General features: G+C 44.6%; 1 protein-coding gene across 5 annotated transcripts; it reads right to left on the bottom strand.

The window, feature by feature from the left end:
* Window positions 1-39: 39 nt before the first annotated feature.
* On the bottom strand, window positions 40-16,988 carry LOC131101655 (regulating synaptic membrane exocytosis protein 2-like). 5 transcript variants are annotated; one of them, XM_058046967.1, is made up of 29 exons: window positions 16,526-16,988; window positions 16,406-16,458; window positions 16,227-16,337; window positions 16,057-16,156; window positions 15,870-15,993; window positions 15,728-15,803; window positions 15,585-15,620; window positions 14,179-14,309; window positions 13,945-14,116; window positions 13,541-13,694; window positions 12,870-12,938; window positions 12,196-12,328; window positions 11,951-12,058; window positions 11,749-11,799; window positions 11,583-11,651; window positions 11,459-11,518; window positions 11,165-11,274; window positions 9,890-10,369; window positions 9,731-9,772; window positions 9,627-9,665; window positions 7,042-7,064; window positions 6,880-6,980; window positions 6,672-6,791; window positions 6,428-6,603; window positions 6,114-6,249; window positions 5,923-6,035; window positions 5,741-5,842; window positions 674-813; window positions 40-567 (listed from the first exon to the last, which is right to left on the bottom strand). In XM_058046967.1, exons 2-29 carry the CDS (start codon window positions 16,451-16,453, stop codon window positions 379-381), a joined length of 3,213 nt encoding a protein of 1,070 aa, XP_057902950.1. In that variant the 5' UTR covers window positions 16,454-16,458; window positions 16,526-16,988; the 3' UTR covers window positions 40-378. The 5 variants fall into 5 exon arrangements, with proteins under 5 accessions (XP_057902950.1, XP_057902954.1, XP_057902951.1 ...); XM_058046971.1 differs by having other exon boundaries at window positions 12,888-12,938; XM_058046968.1 differs by having other exon boundaries at window positions 16,406-16,455.
* Window positions 16,989-19,312: the final 2,324 nt, after the last annotated feature.

Here is a 19,312-nt window from a genome sequence, read left to right as displayed (position 1 = left end):
TACGACAAAAGCACTGGGAAGGATCTAAAGGCTCATGGATTCAGTTTTTAGACTTTATTTGGGTTTACAGTCACTAGAGTGGGGTTGTGATAAAAGCCACCGACCTTATATTTTCATTTGTCAACTGAATGTGCCTTTTTTACCCTCCGCATTTTGTCCACATACAGAAGCAGAACCTCCCGTTAGAAGCATGGATTGGTGTCCTGATGGACCAAGTTCTTCCTGAGTTCTTGCTCTGCCCATTTTGGCGAGGGATGCACTTGGTGACTTGCTAGCACTGTAATGTCTGGTATAAATGGACTGGTCCAGAAACAGCCATCGCAGATGAGTACCAGAAGATCAGGGGAGGATCGTAGGTGGTACTTTTACCAGATGTTCCTACTGTGCCCCGCCCTCTGTGTCTTTGTTGGTCAGCGGAGCCAAAGCAGGGTCCACCAGTGAGGTGGCAGGAAACAGTTTAAACCAGCCAATCACCATGTTGGAGAGGTCCAGGTCATCCAGTAGAACCTGAGCGGCACCCATGAAGGATTTATGGTCCATCCTTCCATAGTCACCCCAAACGATGATCTGAGAGTTTGAGGAGTTAGTATGAACTAGTTAGTTAGTTGTTAGTTAGTTGTATGAATACAACAGTTAGTACGAACGTTCGTGAGCACACTCATCCCAATCTTACCTGTAAAACTTTGCCCTCTGGGTTTTCTTCAAATTGCAGCTGCTGTTGATAAAGCGGTTCCAGTGTCTTTCTGGCCAGGCGAGTTCTTCGCTTCAGCAAACATTTGCCGTTATCCATCAGGTAGACCTTCACGTATGCAGCTGCAGCACAGCAGTCGGTGTCAGCTAATCACATCTTGACTTGGCTGTGCTGTCTGTTCTTCAGAGCTTTACTGGCATTTCTCTACATCCTGGCTTCCCAAAGTGGGCGACACCAATTGGAATAGGGGGTATGTGAATATGGATAAAAAACCATTAGCTCCAAACACACAATTACGAGTGTATCTGAAGGCCTCACGGCGTGAGAAGAACAGAGCAGAAAGGAGACGGTGTATGCTCAGTGGTGAAAAGCCGTCCCTGGGGGTGAAGACTTTATGGTCGTGGTATGTATTTTCCTACTTGGATCCTGCTTTAGCATCATTGGTAAACCCTCCCCTTCAATTTGGCACCAAATGACGATGCAGACTTTAAACCATAACCATGGTCTGGGGTCATGGGGTCATGGCTTCAGGTCACTTGTTTGAAGGAGTACGCCACTGTAAAAAGTCTGGGAACCACTGATCTAGAGCTTTGCTGTTCGCTCTAGAACTTTATGTAGCACTTTAGAACTTGAGTGTCATCTAGAACTTTACTTACTCAAGATCAGTGATTACACAGTTGTGCACCCCTGCAGACAACTAGCTGCAAGTCATGTAGCCCCTACTCCGACATGCTCAAAAAACATAAACCACACATTGAAACATCTTTGATATATGATGAAATATTTATGATGATAAAAAATCATGTCATAACATAAGACACACACCTGATCTTAAGACAAGCGTGAAAATAGGTAGAATATGTATTTAGCATGTTTGGACCTTAATGAGGTTTTATGTAGAGCTACAATATGCATATAAGTCTTTCTCCTCCGACCCCTCCCCAGTCACCACAGGTGTGCCCCAGGGCTCTGTCCTGGGGCCCCTTCTCTTCATAACCTACCTTCTCCCCCTCGGCCATATCTTCCGCAAATTTAACATTCACTTCCACTGCTTCGCGGATGACACCCAGCTCTACCTTTCTTCCAAACCTCCTGTCTCTCTGAAATAAAATCACGGTTCACCTCCAACTTTCTGAAACTTAACAGCAATAAAACTGAATTCTTACTCATTGGCACCAAATCCACCTTATCTAAAGTTGACTCCTTCTCTCTCTCCATCGACAGCTCCTTAGTGTCCCCCTCCCCCCAGGTCAAGAGTCTGGGTGTCATCCTCGACAGCACTCTATCTTTCCAATCCCACATCAATAACGTCACCACGTCAGCTTACTTCCATCTGCGCTCCATTAATCGTCTCCGTCCCTCCCTCACCCCCCCACACCACCACCATCCTCGTCCATAGCCTTGTCACTTCCCGCCTTGACTACTGTAACGCTCTCCTCTTCGGCCTCCCTCACAAATCCCTCCATGAACTACAACTGGTTCAGAACTCTGCTGCCTGGATCATCACCAGGACCCCCTCATCCCACCACATCACCCCCATCCTGCAGCAACTCCACTGGCTTCCAGTGACTCATAGAATCACCTTCAAAATCCTTCTGTTCACCTTCAAGTCCATCCACCACCTTGCCCCCCCTTACCTCTCTGACCTCGTCCACATTGTCAATCCCTCCCGCTCCCTCAGATCTTCCTCCTCCATCCATCTCACTGTTCCCTCTGCACGCCTTAGCACTATGGGGAGCAGAGCTTTCAGCCGCTCTGCTCCCAAACTCTGGAAGTCATTGCCACCTGACCTCCGTAACTCTGCCACCCTTCCCATCTTCAACTCCAAACTCAAAACTCATCTGTTCAAACTAGCTTATTCCCTCACTGCATCACATGGTCCCCCCCTATTTTATTATTATAATTATAATATATATATATTATATTTATTATTTATGTTCTTATTTATTGTTTGTTAAAAATGTTTATTATTGTTGTTTAAAATGTATTAGTATTATTATAAGCATTTCGAACTTGTCATTAAGAATAAGAAAGTAAAATAGGTTGTTTTTGATCTGATCAAAAGTTTAAGACCACAGGCTATAAAAGTCAAACTCTGCTCCAAACGGCCATTTCCACATTGACACGGTCAGCCCCCTGATGGCTAAAGCTAAGAAGCTTTCTCTTCCTGAACATGGTGGGATGGTGGAGTTCCATCAGCCAGGCCTCTGGCAGCATGCCTTTGCTGCTGAGCTTGGACGCAGGAAGACAGTCATTCCACTTTTTGGAAAGATCCTCAGTATTACCGGAGAAAGAAGTCAAGGGCTAGACCTCCAAAAAATGACACCTGCACCGAGCCAAAGGATCCGATGGACTGTCCATCAACACGCGGGGCGGTCCTGGACCCAAAAGAAGGCCCTTACTAGTGCCGACTCCAGCCCAATAACCATCAGACGCCATCTACAGGAAAAGGCTTCAAAAACCAAAATGGAATCAAAAGACCAGGTCTCCTTCAACGCCACAAGACTGCCTGTTTAGACTTTGCCAGGGAGCATCAAACATAGGACATTGGAAGGTGGAAAAAAGTCTGATGTAACCTTTACGGTCCAGATGACTTCCAATGTTCCTGGCATGACAAGGAGATCCACCTGAGATGTTTTCTACCCGGAACAGTGGAGGGGGTCCATCGTGATCCGGCATGCTTTTTCAATCAGTGGAACACTGGAGCTTCAGGTGGTTCAGGGTCGTCAAACGGCATCCCTCATGACTGAAGCCCTCTTCTGTGGGTTAACAGCTGGGTTCCTCAACATTTGGGGATTGATGGCAGGGAAGGTTGCAAAACTGGCCATCGGTTCCAGACAGCTGATGCCCCTGGTGATATCATCTTCACCACTTGGACCAATGTTCCCAATAGCCTCCTGAAACACTCTCATCAAGCATGCCCGAAGAACAAGAAAGCTGGAGCTCCTCATTACTGAGTCCTTCTGAGACATTTTCTTCTGCTGCTTTGGAGAGTTGTTTATCATTTTTGGAGCCACAGTCTTCAACTTTTGATCAGCTCATAAATAGCCTATTTCACCTGAATTCTTCTTTTTAATAAATTACTTTTTTGTAAGTTTTTTTTGTCTCACTCCCCGTTGTTGCTTTTGCATATTGTACTCTACGTAAAACCTAATTAAGATCCAAATGTGCAAAAGCTACATTCTCGCTATTTTGACACTGGTCTGAAAGGGGACCTATTATGCTCATTTTTCCACCCTTTGTATTCAGTTGTGGACTCCTATAGAGCAGCTACACACAAGAACTCACACAGAAAACTTAGATCTTCCAGAATCTGCACCTATTCCAGCTGGATTTCCTTGGATTTGTGCTTCCCACCAAAACAGTCTGTTTTAATTCATTCCACCCATGGCCCGCCTCCGGGCACGCCCACTCTGTTGTGATTGGTCACACACCCAAAGTGCTACCTAACTAGGAAGGAAGCCCACTTTCTAAATGATAAAGTTGGAATAGGAGTTATAATAAATGAATAAAGTCTCTGGAGAGTTAATTGAAAGGTGTTACTGGTAGCTCGTGATCGACTGGCTGGAGACGCCTGACGAAACTTGTATGAACTCAAGAGCGGTGTAACGTAGCTGGTGTGGTAGAGCTCAGGAGAAGCCGAACGTGTAGCAAGCTCGCCTGCCCGAGGAAGAGCACTCATTGTCGGACACACTTTGTCAGAGTAGCCGTTGGTGTGGTGGAGCTCAGAAGCCAGATGTGAGGGTGCCGTGTGGACGAACAGGGTGTTCAAAATTAATGCACCTTTGCCGGCGCTGCTTCTGGCTCCAGGAACAGTTTGGCAGATATTTCATGTTCATGTTCACATAAACAGTCCCGTGTGAAATGTTGTTGACAGATAAAAATATTTTTATCTTGCTGGGGATCACCAAATACAATAACGTCTGCCTGAGCTTGTTTCATAAACAGAGTAGCTGGTCAAAGAGATTATCACGCCCATATTTGAAAGTCCGCCTCTCTGTGACATCACAAAGGGACAGTTTTACCACACCTTTTCAAACCCAGTGTTTAGAGCCATCCCAAACCTCTTTCAGGAATCACTTCCAAAATGCACAAACCTTATTATCTGAACCTTTGGCATGGTTCAACACCAGAATACAACATTCTAACTACATTTATAGGTCCCCTTTAAGATCAGGGCTGTATCTCCTGGTACATTTTGGTACCTTTCTAATTTCTAACACGCTGTGTTAGTGGGATCTTTTTGCTCTTTTGCTGTGCTTTGGTCTACAACAGCATGGAAATAGTACAATTCAATGAGGAAATAATGTCAATAGGAGGCAGAGCCAAATTGAAATAGGAGGGCTCCCAAATGACGAAGGACTCCCCTGCATAGGAGCACATATAGCATTATGCACCGAGCAAAAATGCACAACAGCACACAGCTAATACGATTAAAGCTCATCTCTGCATTTATGCACAGCATTAACATTTGTCAACAAGGACAAGGTGAAGGGTAGAATCGAATTTCCACGTCTGTCTGTGCAGCAAATGTTGTATTCAATGACTACCCAACAAAGTGGCTGCAACGCCCAAACAAGTGGGGGCTTCCTAACATAGTGCATCCAGCCAACAAAGAAATGACAGGCGCATACAGATGACCAGCTCTCAACATCAATCATCTGGAAAGACCTTCATGATGCATAACGTCATCATAAACGTACTTACTAGATCTGTTCATCAAACCCACCACAACTTCTTGCTGTCACCTGTCTTCTGCACTTGCTTCAATCTCAATTCGGCTCTAATGTCTGTCATTTTTATTCACATACCCCTTATGGCAATCTGGAGATGTTGACTGTGCTGTCTGCAACTTTACTTTCTCTACAGTATCACTGTTCCCTCTAGAACAGTAAAGATCTGTTCTTTCCAGATCAATGCAGCGGCCAACCTCTGCCCAGCCACAAATGGATGGTTGATACGATGACTGTACTTTTCCCTTGGCTTGGCTGCTGCTTACAACTCTACACTGTGCTCAACAACCTTCTTTGGGGCTGTCCATGGCGTTACCTGGCGTGTTCTTGTTGCCTTGTTTACCCACAAGCCCCCTGGCTCGGATCACCTCCACATCCAGGCGCTCTTTCCTGTAGACCATGCCGATCTGGATATCTCCTGACCAGTAGAGCACCAGAGCAGAACAATGTAGTGGATAGTTGTTGGATCATTGGTATTAAGGCATGATTGATCAGTACCCATGGCTGGGGTGGCCAAAGTCTGCCTCCCGGCCAACTGCGCAGGTCCTAGCCCTTCTAGGAAGCCGGTAAAGTGTTTGTCAGTAGCCAACTTGACTCCTGGAAAGATCAACCTGAAACACAGATTCAATGATGACAAAGGAACGGATCCAACGGAGCAAAATGGCAGCTGTGAAGAGGAAGGCTCATACGCGCCAGGCTTTGGGTCATCTGCATCTGGGTCACGGCTCGGCTGTCGAGTGAAGCGAGACTTAAACTCGATTGCCAATCCGGTTTCCATGCTCCTCTGAACAGGAAGTCTCACTACTTTTTTCTTCTTCTCTTCCTCTGGACAGACACAATATACAGTAAAAGCCACACACGACCGGTCTTCCAGTGGCTTTGTTACTGGTTCTAGGTGGAGCTACTGGTCCTGATATCTTTTTAGACCTTCACCTTTGACCACCACAGACCTCAAGGTGGGCCATGGTGATCCTGACACCGCTGGGGCTAAACTGGAACTCACCCTCTGGATTGAGCTGCGAGGCGCTCTGGCTCTTCTTTCCCAGTCCAACCATTCCCATCATCCGAGCGCCTAAACTGGAGCGCCGTTTCTTGTCATCATCATCGTCATCGTTGCGCCCCAGTGAACAAATGTCTCCGCCCACACTGGAAGACTTGGCGGCAGGAGCAGCTGACGGCCTGCAGGAGAGGGAAGACATTTAAAAAGGGGGGGGCACTAAAGTCCATCACATTGTTTGGTCTTTTACTTTGCCGTCTCAGACTCCTCCTCCTCTCCTTCATCCACGGAGTCACTTTTCAGCAGCGTGGTCACTTCTCCTAATCCCTGCCCCAAGTCCACTGATGGGCCCTCCAGACCTTCTGCATGACTGCGGCCACCAGTAAGCAGACAACATATTTCCGACATCAAATATGCAGAACACGACATCGCTGTGATCGCCATGACAAGCCAGTCACCTGAGGCTTTGACCTGATTGGCTGCCAAGGAGGTTGGACTCAGCTGACATATCACTGATGTCACTGAGGGAGGACTTTACCGAGAGGCTGGTCTGTGGACACTAATGAGAAGTAGGATGTCATGAACGACATGATGTCATTATGGATAACGGGTGTGCTCACCTTCTCCGGATCTTTCATCACACCTGTGGAGACACAAGGCGCATATGTGGTATGTGGTATTTCACAGCAGCGATGACACAGATCACATTTGAACACGAGTGCAGATGTTGCTTAACAGGCGCCACAGTTATCAAGTCAGGAAGGTCCTAATTACAAGTGCTTTCCACGAGGGATCCTTTCACAAAGGATATATATTTGTTATGTATATAAATGACATCTGTAAAGTGTCCAAGCTGTTACATTTTGTTTTGTTTGCCGATGACACAAATGTATTATGTACTGGTGGGGATCTGAAACATCTCCTGGTTGCAGTGCAGAGGGAGCTTGGAACCATAAAAAGATGGCTCGCCACAAATAAATTATCACTAAACCTACATAAAACCAAATATATTATATTTGGAAACCATAAAAAAAATAAAACAAACACAAATTAAAATAGAGAATACTGAAATTGAACAAGTAAAGGAAAGCAAATTTTTAGGAATTATTGTAGATGACCAACTAAGCTGGAAATCACATATAAATCATATAAAAAACAAAATATCAAAAGTAATCACAATACTACATAAACTAAAGTACATCCTCAATAAACATTCTCTACAATTACTATATGGAACTTTTATAGAGCCATATATTGTTTATGGCATTGAAATCTGGGGACACACCTACAAAACCAATTTACATGATGCAAAAGAGAGTAATAAGGATAATCAATCAAGCTGCTTACCAAGCACCAACAAGTAAATTCGCAAATTGTAAAATTTTATCATCTAATTGATTTCAAAACTGCGCAAATGATGTTTAAGGTAAATAAAGACATGCTCCCAAATATTATCCAGGGGATGTTTCAGATTCGTACTAGTCAATATGATCTACGAGGAATGAGTGTGTATGCAAAAGGGAAAGTACGAACAAATGTAAAGCAGAGATGTATGTCAATCAAAGGAGTAGATATATGGAATGATTTAGATTTAAAGATGAAAACTTGTGATACGGGGCGGCACGGTGGTCTAGGGGTTAGCGCACAGACCTCACAGCTAGGAGACCAGGGTTCAATTCCACCTTCGGGCATCTCTGTGTGGAGTTTGCATGTTCTCCCCGTGCATGCATGGGTTTTCTCCGGGTACTCCGGTTTCCTCCCACATTCCAAAAACATGCTAGGTTAATTGGCGACTCCAAATTGTCCATGGGTATGAATGTGAGTGTGAATGGTTGTTTGTCTATATGTGCCCTGTGATTGGCTGGCGACCAGTCTAGGGTGTACCCTGCCTTACGCCCGAGGACAGCTGGGATAGGCTCCAACACCCCTCGTGAGGAAAAGCGGTAGAAAATGAATGAATGAATGAACTTGTGATACGCTAAATAGATTTAAACAACTATTCATAAACAATCTTATGAGCAAATATGAAAGGGAATCGTGAGTACCAGAAAGCAAGTTGTATACGGTATTGTATAGATTACATAACAGTTGCTGTGAGCCAAGTTGCAAACATTCCAGTTGTTATGTTTCCATCATGGTAACATCATTTATAGGCAGGCAACATGAGGGGGGGGGGGTGATGTCGGGCATCTAGGTGAAGCTCTGGGAAGGGCGGGAGTGTGCGGGAGTGTGCTCGTAAAGTGGACCCTGCCTTGTCTGGCCTTCCCTGGCTACTGGGGGTGTGAGTCGGGGTCTCAGGTGCTTCAGCACACTTGCGCGGATAGCCGCAGATGGCACTTGGGGCGCAATAATTCGCAATAATGAGGTGAATGATGGTTGGACATCGGGTGTCACGTTGACCACATGTTGGTAACATGTCGGTGGCACGAGGAAGAAGTCTGTTGGATAACAGAACAAACAATCCATCCAAATGTAGGCCCGCCCAGGGATCACACATAATTGTGGGTCCAGCCAAAATGGCACCTTATTGGAGGGCAGCGGGGTGTGCGGGGACTGCTGGAGTGCTGGGCACTCGGTGGGTGCACTCAGGGGCTAGGGGGGTCGGGGCCAGGTGGGTTGGTGGTGTGCTTCAGCAATGGCCTGGGGTTTTGCTGGGGTGTCCGATGTTCCCACTCTTCTTTTGTTCTTTTGTCTTATGTAAGATTCTGATTATATGTGTGGAAAAAAATCACTTATTGAATTGGTAGCTGCTATGGCGTGGAGAAGGGGTAGGATTTAATAAGCTTTGCTTCTCCCTGCTCCTTTTCAGACATGTGTAGTAATGAGGTGTTGTGTGTGTATGTATGTGTGTATATATATATTTATATATAATACGTATATATATATATATATAGATAGATAGATATTGTAAGTGTATTGTATTGTAAGTGTAAATGTGAGGAATAAAGAATAATGTAACATAGTATGCATGTCTGAAATAAATTAAGAAAAGAAAAGAAAAGAAAAGAAAGGGCGACGCCATAGTGTTGTTTGGACTGTGCTATCAACTGTGTGTCTGTCCAAAGACCCACTTTCTCCTCCAGAACCTCCTGGTCAGCAAGTAGCCATGGAGTCCAGGACAGTGATGGTGATCTCTCTACGTTACTACGTTACTCATCCTACCAGGACAGTGACAGGACAGTACTGGAACACTGTTGATGCGTACCATTCGCTGTTTTCTTCTGCTGGTCCTCCCATGTGACCTCTGCAAGGTGGCAGAGACAAAGCTTGAAGCTTTTGTTGGACATGACCAGATGTTGAGAAACATACCTTTCCTGGTACCACCAGGTGTTGCTGAGCGTCTGTCCGCCTCTGGCACACGTCATGTGATGTCCGATGTGATGTAAGCAAAACACACCAATGACGACAAAGCTTGCAATGCTGTGAGATTTACTGAACGCCAACACATCCAAGTAGCTTGGTACAAACCTGGAGTTTGTGGGGGCGGGGCTGGGGAAATGCTGGGGGCCGGCAGAGCTTGATCAGAAGCTGGTGGCGATGGGAGTGGGGCTGGGGAAATGCTTGGGGCCGGCAGAGCTTGATCAGAAGCTGGTGGAGATGGGAGTGGGGCTGGAGAGCAGCTGGGGGCTGGCAGAACTTGATCAGAAGCTGGTGGAGATCGAAGGGGAGGAGCGGTTGGAGGGGGAGCTGGGCTAGGTGAGGGGGGCAAGGGTGGGTCTTGATGAAATTGTGGCATGTGGTTGGTCGAGCTGTTGGCCAAAGGTGGTTCTGCCTCAGGTGGAGCTAGGCGGGGCTGGGCAGGTGCTGGGGGAGGAGCTTGTATTCTTATAAGTGGAGCAGCTACGTTGTTGACATGGGGGTGGGCCTGTTTTTGTGAGGGGGGAGGGGAAAGTTGAGTAAGAGGAGCTCTGCCTCCATTTGGGACTACTTTGGTGGACGTGGCCCAAACTGATAGACAGAAGGTTGGAAAAGATAAAAAGACATATTAGAAGTCACAAACATCACATGATATCAAAGTCCTCTCTTGATTCGCTGTTGCTCCTCTGTGGCAAAGGTGACCTCAGCAATCACCATCTCCTGATGTTGCTTTGACTGGCTGTGTTGTCACCGGGATAATAGTTTTGGTTTCTTTTCTTTTTAATGTTTAATAGCAAAGGGGCCGCACGGGGGTCGAGTGGTTGACATGTAGGCCACACGGTCAGGAGATGGGAAGACCTGGGTTGGAATCTCCCCTCGGCCATCTCTGTGTGGAGTTTGCAAGTTCTCCGGGTGCTCCGGTTTCCTCCCCCATTCCAAAAACATGCTAGGTTAATTGGCCACTCCAAATTGTCCATTGGTATGAATGTGAGTGTGAATGGTTGTTTGTCTATACTGTATGTGCCCTGGGATTGGCTGGCCACCGGTCCAGCAAGGATATATGGCATAGGAAGTGGATGGATGGATAACAGCAAATTGGATGTGTACTTACATCATGAATACTATGTAGTTTGACTGATGTACTGTGGAATCTACTATGAACAGACTACTGCTGATTTTGGTAAGACTGTATTGTTGCTTCCAAGATTTCTAGTTTGATGGAAACCCTGATTGTTATTTCCTGAGCAGTGAAGAATATTTAGGCTGAATGCTAATTGGATTTATGTTGTTTTTATTTAAGATTGTCAACCTAACCTCATGAGCTACTGCAAATAGTCGAAGTCAAGAAGATCTACTGGAGTTGATTTGAAGTGCTACCCGTCTTACTTGTATCGGGGGCACCCTTGGGTGGGACGCTAGGCAACTGGCGCCCTCGCCGACTGCACAAGGGGCTTCCGATTGGACTCATGTGGACAGATCCGTCCTGTGGGCTAACCCTGTCAGAAATCTACAATTACAACTTGATAGCCATGAGACTAAATATCAACAGCTCCATGACCAACAAGTGTCAAGATCTATCATCGTACTTTCTATTTACTCTATTGACTTATTTCTATCTATTTCAAGATATGTCCTCCAATAAATCTTAGCTCTACAATTGTGAGGAACAGCACTGGTTACCTGAGCAACTCCTCATCGAAGGGTTCTGCTTCGGAGGGAAAGTTTGGGATGAAGTCCTGGCTGAAGAGCATAAGCGTGTCAGGATCTCTGATACTACAACAAATTCAACTGTCCCTGGACTCACCTGTAGTCCTCTACGATTCCATTTGTCATGTGACCCGGCCAGGACGTATTGCACAATCTTCCAGAGTAACTATACACAGAGATGAAGACGACTTGCTCACTTCATTACTACGAATACCTGCTGTACTGTTTGCACTACTGAGAGTCTGCGTGGTGTGTTTCAGGACCTGTCATGAGAATCAACAGAGTTGGCCCCAGACTTTCTCCTCAGTGACCTCCTGAACACACAGACAATCCCGAAATGGATCACAACGAGTCCCAGTACTACAGGCACAACTGCAACAAAAGCTCAACTGCCATGACTACATGTGGAGCAGAACATAGAAAACTGCTTCCAGGCAGTCCTCCGTCAGATGGAAGAAGGTTTACCTGTCCAGGCTGTTGTACTGGCCAACGTCAGAATAAGCTCGGCTGAGCTTGGTGCCTCGCAGCAGCCGCACAGCGTCCTTGCGGTTTAAAGGGTAAAGAGTGTTGGCACTGGAGGCCAGGTCAGATGTTAGAGGCCAGAAGGCAAGAATGGAGAAGTAACTGTCGTTGGTGTGGAAGGTGTCCTTCACCTGGGACCCAGCATGCATCACCTGGACTACAGAACACGTTCAGTAGCGGCCACCTACCTATGAGGAGCCAGCTGGCTTGGCGACTGGGACCTCATCAGGACCAGATCGGATTGTGAGCCATGATTCAATGGCACGTGCTCACACAGAGAGTGGGTGGAGCTATGGAGGTTTCGGACCTTCTGCCAGGACTCTGGGAAGGATAAGAGAACAAGCCTGGAACAAGTGTTGAGCAAGTGGCTCACATGACCAAAGTATGAAGTGGAGGCCCTGCAGACCATTGTGTTTGAATGGGGGGCAGACATTGGGTGGCAGTAGACAGTGGTTGGTAGATTCATGTGATTTGCTCCAACTGAGTGAGTGTGCATGGTATGTTGCATGAAGACATGAAATTGTACAAGTGGATGAATCAGCTATCTTCTGCGTCACACATGATGAATGCAGGGTTCCACTGGGTTCCACTCTACAAGAGATACCGCTTCCTCAGCCACCTCTCTCTGCCCTTGATCTTCAACATGTTGTTCTTCAACATGTTTCCTTTATGATGGATTATCTTGGGAAGAACTTTTTCCCATTTGCGTACACGAGAACAATTCATGCAAGCATTTTTGCTCTGATTTCACGTGACGTTGAGCTGCAAGTACGCTTGTTTGACCCCCAAGTGTTTGAGCCGCTGGCGACTGCAACAGGATGTGACGTGGCAAAGCAACAATGATGCATTACGTGGAGATCACCTGATATCACCATCATACCATCCTCACAGTCGTAATCAGAAAAGTCTCCATCGCTGAACCTCTGAGAACCTGCAGAAACATGAAGATCTCATAAGCGACCTATTATGGTAACAGCGACGTTTCTGGCTGGTCCAATCATCAACGTTTGCTTGAAGAGAAGCACACGGTCTTCTGAAGAAGTGTTTTTGCACGTTTGTTACTTCATCCATCCATTCATCCAACCCAGGTCTTCCTGACTGTGTGGCCAACACGCCAACCACTAGCCCACCGGAGGGCACCGAGTTGTGATGTCATTGACTAATATTTCAATGTCTTTCATGATCTGGAACGTTGAAGTGTGACAGAAGCAGGAAGTAGGCCGAGACTTTCCCACCACTGTCCCACACCAGTCAGTGGACGGTTCTCACAATGTTTGAGGTAGGTTCATTGATCGCCTCTGTTGTTGTTGATGATGTAGTTAACCAAATAAATCAATGGAGAAGACACAAGATGGTAGAGTAGCTTGTGTTGTGTCCAAACAAACTCATTCCTTCATCAAGACCAAAGACCAGAACTTGGACTTGAAAAGTCTTTGCTCATATAACCAAACAAAGTGTCCTATGAGAGGTATGACATGGAATCCGGTTTGTGTCTGGAAGTCATGTCGAGATGGCCATCGGCCGTTTACTCACAGTGGAGTCTCCTGGCAGGTGGTTCATGCTGCTGTACTCTCCTCTGCAGGTAGGGGGAGGAGTTGGCTCGTGGCAGAGTGGCACTGCCAGGTCTCTGAAGCTTGTACCAGTGGGGCTGATCATCCAGGAGGGCGGTCTCCAGTCCGATCAGGACCTGAGGAACCACAGCACAATTAGACCTACAAGAACATTAAGCAATCTCCTGTGTGCAAGGATATCCGTCCAGGTTGGCAAGCTTTGTGATGATGGCTACTGTTGAAGCTAGATGTTGTTCCCGTGGCTACTGGAGAACATGTGAGCTGTCAAACCAGTGCTGCCACTGGAGACCAGAATTTCTTCAGGATGAATAAAATATCTTGATTTTATGCAAACGGCGAAGCTTCAGATGCACGGCCTGTTCCCACCTCTCCAAGGAACTGACTGTCCTCCTCATGACCTCTCGCTTGATCCCAGACGGTCAGCTCCAACATCCGTTCTGAGATCTCCCGTTGGTGGACCGTAGAGTACACGAAGGTCTGATTCCACCGAGGTTCTGTCAACTTCTTCACTGTTTTCGTCCTGCGCTTACTCTGATCACTGATGTGAAGTTCCAGTTAGCAGGTGACAACGAGGTATCTGCTGCAATTTCACCACCTCACCTTCTGTCAGGTAGGAAGTAGATTTTGACATAAAGGTTCCTGGGCCGCTCGTCTGCTCGAACAGGAAGTTCTTTAGCTCCAAGGACGGTAACGATCAGCTGATGGCCAACTTTATCGTACCACAGCTTCACCTGCAAGGAAAACACCTAGCATGGATGCTACAATAAGAGTGGTGTCCTTCTCCTTCCAGCGTGAATGACATGATCCAGCTAAGAAGAATGATCAGACATTGGATGGATGACGCCACTCGGCCTGATGGATGCTTTAGTTCCGATACCACCATGCATCCGTTCCTGACAATGTTACTTACTTACAATACTTACTCACACATGCTTAGGGATACTGGGCTTTGCTGTGAGCTTCCAGGATGAAGGTCACCTTCATTTGACCTCCCATAAACCTTTGAAAGTTTCCCTGCTTCTTACACAACTTGCTCTTCTCAACATCGACAACGGTGTGTCATCCATGAATGGATCAATAAATGCGGTGCTTGGCTATTGAAACATCCTCTTCATCTTGCTGCTCACAGTTCCACCAGGATGTTCTAATGAGCTTCGAGTGTCACCAGCAGCGTTTTTCAAAATGTCTTCACTTCCTGGTTCGAGAATGGCAAGTTGTGTCAAAAGTAGTGAAAATGTAACACTTGGACAGGCCCACTCAAAGAGAAGGTCAAGTGAAGGACAACCCCACCCCTAACCCAACCCACGTAGTCCAGTACGCTAATCACGGTACTGCTATGGTTAAAAAGGATGAAGTACAAGTAGAAGTACCACCAGCAAGGACCAAGCCAATATAGAGGAACTACAGTCTCATTTCAAACACTGATATCACCTCCTTCTTCCACTTTTATCATAACCATAATCACATTCTCACCTCCTTCTTCCACTTTTATCATAACCATAATCACATTCTCACCTCCTTCTTCCACTTTTATCATAACCATAATCACATTCTCACCTCCTTCTTCCACTTTTACCATAACCGTAATCACATTCTCACCTCCTTCTTCCACTTTTACCATAACCATAATCACATTCTCACCTCCTTCTTCCACTTTTATCATAACCATGATCACATTCTCACCTCCTTCTTCCACGTTTATCATAACCATAATCACATTCTCACCTCCTTCTTCCACTTTTATCATAACCATAATCACATTCTCACCTCCTTCTTCCACTTTTACCATAACCATAATCACATTCTCACCTCCTTCTTCCACTTTTATCATAACCATAATCACATTCTCACCTCCTTCTTCCACTTTTATCATAACCATAATCACATTCAGCCTGTGTGCTAACAGCTATGCTATGCTAACGGCTATGTGCTATGGACCAGGCAGGGATGGACCTTTTCTCAAGTAGACTCCAGCACAGACCTTGAGAGTGGAGGAGATCACATACCTGAAGTCTGGGAACCAGAAGTCGCTTGGTTTCAGTCTGCAAGTAGAAGAAAAGCAGGTGTTGTAAACTGTCAGCTGATTGGCTGACGGCCTTGAAACAAAGTACTTCCTGAGACCTGTCCCTCCACAGTGCTTGGGACTTACAGGACATTCAAAGGAAGTTGAACTTGAATGCAAAGTGTCACTGGAGACAGGCTGGATGTGGGCGGAGCCTGCAGGTCTGCAAACATCGGAGCACTGACGTTAGGGCGGTTACCAGGAAGACGTTCTCTCAACATCACCTCACCTGGCTGGTCGGGACACCAACAGCTCCACCTGCGGTTCTGATTTGGACTCCAGGATGATGTTGTAAACTTGGTTGAAGGTGGCGCCTTGGAGAACATGGCCGTTCCACTCAAGAACCTGGTCGCCTTCATCAGAGAAGAAAAAGTCCATTCAAGACAGGAATCTCAAATACTAGCAAACCACTTTACCTGCCCTCAGGTGTCCCACAGTGTCTGCCAGACTTCCTCTTTTCACTTTGGTGATGAACGCACAGAGACGACCCGACTCGGTCATCTTCCCGCCGACCACCTGGAGGTACAGGGAAGGTTACACCAGGCTCTCCCAGAGGACCAAAGACAGGACAGGACACGTGTGACACCTTCAGTCCGAGCAGTGCTCCGGTGTCAGTGGGAATCGAACTGTCTTTGGTCATCTTGTTGAGCAGAATCCGCCCAATGAGGCGCTCTCCATCCCGGGACGGACGCCACTGCTGAGAGGTCAGAGTGGGAAGAAATAAACAACACAAAAGTGGCGCTCGACAGAAGAGGCGGGGCTTACCGTGGACATCGGGGCGGGTTCACCATGATCCCACCAATGGCTGTCCATGTCTCCTTGGTGAAAGGTGTAAGGTCAGACATAATTAGGGAGCTCAAATGGATCACATGACGCAACACTCACTGGTCAATCAACACATGATAGCTGTCAATCACAGCAGGACGCACGCCATCGTATTCCTTTTAATCCAGTTGCTCAAAGTCGGCAAGATGGTGGCAGCGACACCACTTTGGCCCTCAACTTCTTCTTCTGCCTTCCATTCAGACCCGCCAATCCCACCCAATTCCAACAGGTCTGTATGAGATGTGTCAGGGAACTACCTGTTGCATTTCTATTCTGGCGTCTCCATGGTGATCTGCAGGCACGTTGGGTAATCCACCTCCCGCTCGCTTAATCCAATTGAAGACCAGAACCGTGTTCTCTTGTAATCCACAACAAATAATCCTTCATGTTCACTTCTCCAAGGTTCTGTGGGATTTTCTCAGATGAGGGCCACATGAATGTTCTCCCTGGGCGCTTTGTCCAGCATGTTCTTCAGAACGTCCTCAGCAGCTGAACCACACACTCACCTCCGGACAGCAGGAGTCCAGATCTCTCTCAGCCAATCAGGACTCATAAGCCCCTCCCCCTTGACTTGACTGTGTCCAATGACAGCCAGGCAGCAGGACTTGTTACTGTGACGTGAAACTTTACCTTTACATCATTACCAGCATTCACTTCATGATATCATGACCACCATGTATCTTTTTTTGTACCATTACCAGCATCTATCTTATTGTATATCATTTCCAGCATTTATCTTCTTTTATGTCATTACCAGCATTTATCTTCTTCTATATCATTACCAGCATTTGTCTTCTTTATATCATTACCAGCATCTATCTTCTTTTATATCATTACCAGCATTTATCTTCTTCTATATCATTACCAGCATTTATCTTCTTTATATCATTACCAGCATGTATCCTCTTTATATCACTACCGGCATTTATCTTCGTTTATATCAATTACCAGCATTTATCTTCTTTATATCATTACCAGCATGTATCCTCTTTATATCATTACCAGCATTTATCTTCGTTTATATCAATTACCAGCATTTATCTTCTTTATATCATTACCAGCATGTATCCTCTTTATATCATTACCAGCATTTATCTTCGTTTATATCAATTACCAGCATTTATCTTCTTTATATCATTACCAGCATGTATCCTCTTTATATCATTACCAGCATTTATCTTTTTTTCTATCATTGCCGTCATTCACTTTTTATATCATTACCAGCATTCATTTTTTGTTTCATTACCAGCATTTATCTTTTTTATATCATTACCAGCATCTATCTTCTTTTATATCATTACCAGCATTTATCTTTGTTTATATCAATTACCAGCATTTATCTTCTTTATATCATTACCACCATTTATCTTCTTTGTATCATTACCAGCATTTATCTTCTTTAATAGCATTCACTTTTTATATTATGATCGTTATCTTCTTCTTCTTCTTCTTTTCTATCATTGCCATCATTCACTTTCTGATATCATTACCAGCATTTATCTTCTTTCTATCATTGCCAGCATTTATCTTCTTTTATATCATTACGATAATTGATCTTCTTGTATATCATTACCAGCATTTACCTTCTTTTATGTCATTACCAGCATTTATCTTCTTTGTATCATTACCTGCATTTATCTTCTTCTATATCACTAACAGCATTTATCTTTATATCATTACCAGTATTTATCTTCTTCATATCATTACCAGCACCTATCTTCTTTATATCATTACCAGCATTCCATTTTTATGTCATTACCAGCATTTATCTTCTTTTATATTATTACCAGCATTCTCCTTTTTATCATTACCAGCATTCACTTTCTATATCATTACCAGCATTTATCTTCTTTTGTATCATTGCCAGCATTTATCTTCTTTTATATCCAGCATTTATCTTCTTTGTAACATTACCTGCATTTACTCTTTATATCATTACCAGTGCTTATCTTCTTTATATCATTACCAGCACCAATCTGCTTTATATCATTACCAGCATTCACTTTTTATATAATTGCCAGCATTTATCTTCTTTTATATCATTACCAGCATTTATCTTCTTTCTATCATTACCAGCATCTAACTTCTTTTATATCATTACCAGCATTTATCTTATTTATATCATTACCAGCATCTATCTTCTTTTATATCATTACCAGCATTTATCTTCTTTCTATCATTACCTGCATTTATCTTCTTTTATATCATTACCAGCATTTATCTTCTTTCTATCATTACCTGCATTTATCTTCTTTTATATCATTACCAGCATTTATCTTCGTTCATATCAATTACCAGCATTTATCTTCTTTATATCATTACCAGCGTGTATCCTCTTTATATCATTACCAGCATCTATCTTCTTTTATATCATTACCAGCATTTATCTTCGTTCATATCAATTACCAGCATTTATCTTCTTTATATCATTACCAGCATGTATCCTCTTTATATCATTACCAGCATTTATCTTTGTTTATATCAATTACCAGCATTTATCTTCTTTATATCATTACCAGCATGTATCCTCTTTATATCATTACCCGCATTTATCTTCTTTTCTATCATTGCCGTCATTCACTTTCTATATCATTACCAGCATCTACCTTCTTTTATATCATTACCAGCATTTATCTTTTTTATATCATTACCAGCATCTATCTTCTTTTATATCATTACCAGCATTTATCTTTGTTTATATCAATTACCAGCATTTATCTTCTTTATATCATTACCACCATTTATCTTCTTTGTATCATTACCAGCATTTATCTTCTTTAATAGCATTCACTTTTTATATTATGATTGTTATCTTCTTCTTCTTCTTCTTCTTTTCTATCATTGCCA

Source organism: Doryrhamphus excisus, chromosome 14 (genome assembly GCF_030265055.1).
Source record: "Doryrhamphus excisus isolate RoL2022-K1 chromosome 14, RoL_Dexc_1.0, whole genome shotgun sequence".
Taxonomy (NCBI): Eukaryota; Metazoa; Chordata; class Actinopteri; order Syngnathiformes; family Syngnathidae; genus Doryrhamphus; species Doryrhamphus excisus.
The sequence above is the reverse complement of the archived record's forward strand: the minus strand, read 5'-3'. Positions and strand labels throughout refer to the sequence as shown.